The 2,229-nt window shown below is 49.5% G+C and overlaps 1 protein-coding gene across 1 annotated transcript in view; it reads left to right on the top strand.

Annotated features, from left to right (window-relative positions):
• The window catches only part of LOC106816265 (guanylate cyclase 32E-like), a gene marked incomplete at its 3' end in the record, with an annotated part of 43,868 nt that overhangs the window by 15,324 nt on the left and 26,315 nt on the right, over positions 1 to 2,229 (top strand). Inside the window, exon 4 of the mRNA XM_014820845.1 lies at positions 116 to 288. Coding sequence (XP_014676331.1) covers positions 116 to 288 — 173 coding nt within the window. The remainder of the gene's footprint in view (positions 1 to 115; positions 289 to 2,229) is intronic.

Raw genomic sequence — 2,229 nt, 5'->3', positions numbered from 1 at the left:
CGTGCGTGCGTGCGTGCGTGCGTGCGTGCGTGCGTGCGTGCGTGCGTACGTGCGTGCGCGCGTGCGTGCGCGCGTTTGTGTGTGTGTGGCGTGTGTCTCTCACTCACTTTCTCGCCATCACAGGTGTCGAGCTCGTCCTCGGTGAGCATCGACTCTCGTGTCGCCTTCACGCCTCAGATCTTCGCCAAGATCGGCCATCACAAGGGCACGGTGGTCGTCATCAAAAAGCTGTCCTTCCACAAGAAGAGCATCGATATCTCGCGAACAACGAAGAAGGAGATGAAAGTGGTACGTGTACGATTGACGATTCTGTCGTTGTGTGGACAGGTTGGTGAATGGACAGGTGGATGGACAGGTGGGTGAATGAATAGGTGGGTGGATGGACAGGTGGATGGGCAGGTGGATGGATGGACAGCTGGGTGGATGGACAGCTGGATAGATGGCTGGGTAGATGGATGGCTGGGTGGCTGGACAGGTGGGTGGCTGGATGGACGGCTGGGTGGATGGACAGCTATTGACGATTCCGTCGTGCACAGCGGCCGACGTCCGGCGGCGGCGGCGACGACGCTCGCGGCAGTGGTCGTCGAATTGCGGGGAATCACTGGTTTTGAGCGACGTCTCTGCTGAATTGAATTTCGGCTGTCAGAGTTTATTCGAGATTGCGGCAGCGGTCGCCCGTGGGTACGTGCGCGGTGTTTTAAGTTGGAAATCAAGATTGTATTTGGTCAAGAAAGGTCGTAGATTCCAGTAGCGAGTCGAATTGATGATATTGAGATAGATAGATTCAGGAGGGGGTTAGGATTAAGGTTAAAAGCAGGATCATATGTAGTGCTATAAGTATAGGTTCCGAATTATGGGTTAGCATCAGTGTTATTGTTAAATTTAGGTTCACGAGTAGAGGTATATGTTTAGAATTATGGGGTATAGGATCAGGCTTAAGGTTAAATGCAGGACCATGGGTAGAGGTCGGGTTAGGATCAGGGTTTAGGATCAAGGTTAAGGTTAAATGCGGGATCATTGGTAGAGGCGGTGTTAGAATAAGGCTTAGCATACAGTACGGTTTGTTAACATGATTAGTATGAGGTTCATAATGAGGCTTACAATTACGTTTAGTTCACATAATCATTAATATTATCCTGATAGCATCACCGCGTGCCATCTATTGTCGTGTTGTTCTGCGATGTTTCAACGTTATTACGGCGATGGCGGGAAGGTGACGGTGATGATGATTATGAAATGAGCACAGATGTGTCCCCGGAGTCTACGTTACATCACGCGACGTATACTCAGGACGACTGTGTAGATTCTCCATGATTACATGCGCACTGGGAGACCATTAAGGACGAACGTGGGTGTATGAGCAGTTATGTTACATTTCCTGACAGGGCACACTACGTTCGTACATGTGTCATGTGCCCTATGCCTAGCGCTGTATGTATCACCCATAAACCTGACGTGAAGATGAGATATGGACAGTACACAGAATCTATATCAAACACTCCTGATACAGACGATACTCCCAAACTAATGTGATTACCTATTAATTATATTCCACGAAGCGTGTATCCGGGGATATTAAATGCGCTCACCCCACTACCGCCCACACGCGTGCATTCCTCACGTAACGTCAATCAGCCACCCACAGCTAAGCCTCTAACTTAATTTGCCTAGGAAAACATCCATATTACCAGGAGTTAATAAAGACAAATTTGTCTTTATTAACTCCTGATAATACCCTCAGCGTTCGCCTCGCGGAGAATTTCGTACACTGCGCGCGGTTGCAGCCTGCAGGTGTGATTTTTCTCTAATAAATGGATAAGAATCCATCCCCCTGGCAAAAGCGCGGGCAGCGGAAGTGAGCGAAAAGACACGTAAAAAATAGATGGCGCTGCCGACGTCTCTCTATCCTCACTCATCGGTTAGCAGACGAGAGTCGCGAGTTCATCTATCAATAGGATTCGTTATGAACATTGTCGAGATAAAAGTTAGTTGTCGAATGCGTGTCTGGTTCGTGTCTGGGTTAGTAAGGCGATGTCGAATGGGCCAACGTATAGAGTTGATAACAGACGGAAAGTTGAGAATGGCCGCCATCTTGACACCGCGTCCCGAATCACTGATCACTAGTTTAATGCCGGCTTAGTGTGTGTGTGTGTGCGTGCGTGCGTGCGTGCGTGCGTGCGTGCGTGCGTGCGGGTGTGTGCGCGTGCGTGCGTGTGTGTGGCGTATAAA

The sequence above is a fragment of the Priapulus caudatus genome, unplaced genomic scaffold (assembly GCF_000485595.1).
Source record: "Priapulus caudatus unplaced genomic scaffold, Priapulus_caudatus-5.0.1 Scaffold1332, whole genome shotgun sequence".
In the NCBI taxonomy this organism is placed as follows: domain Eukaryota; kingdom Metazoa; phylum Priapulida; class Priapulimorpha; order Priapulimorphida; family Priapulidae; genus Priapulus; species Priapulus caudatus.
Note: the sequence above shows the minus strand (reverse complement) of the source record. Positions and strands in the feature narration are given on the sequence as shown.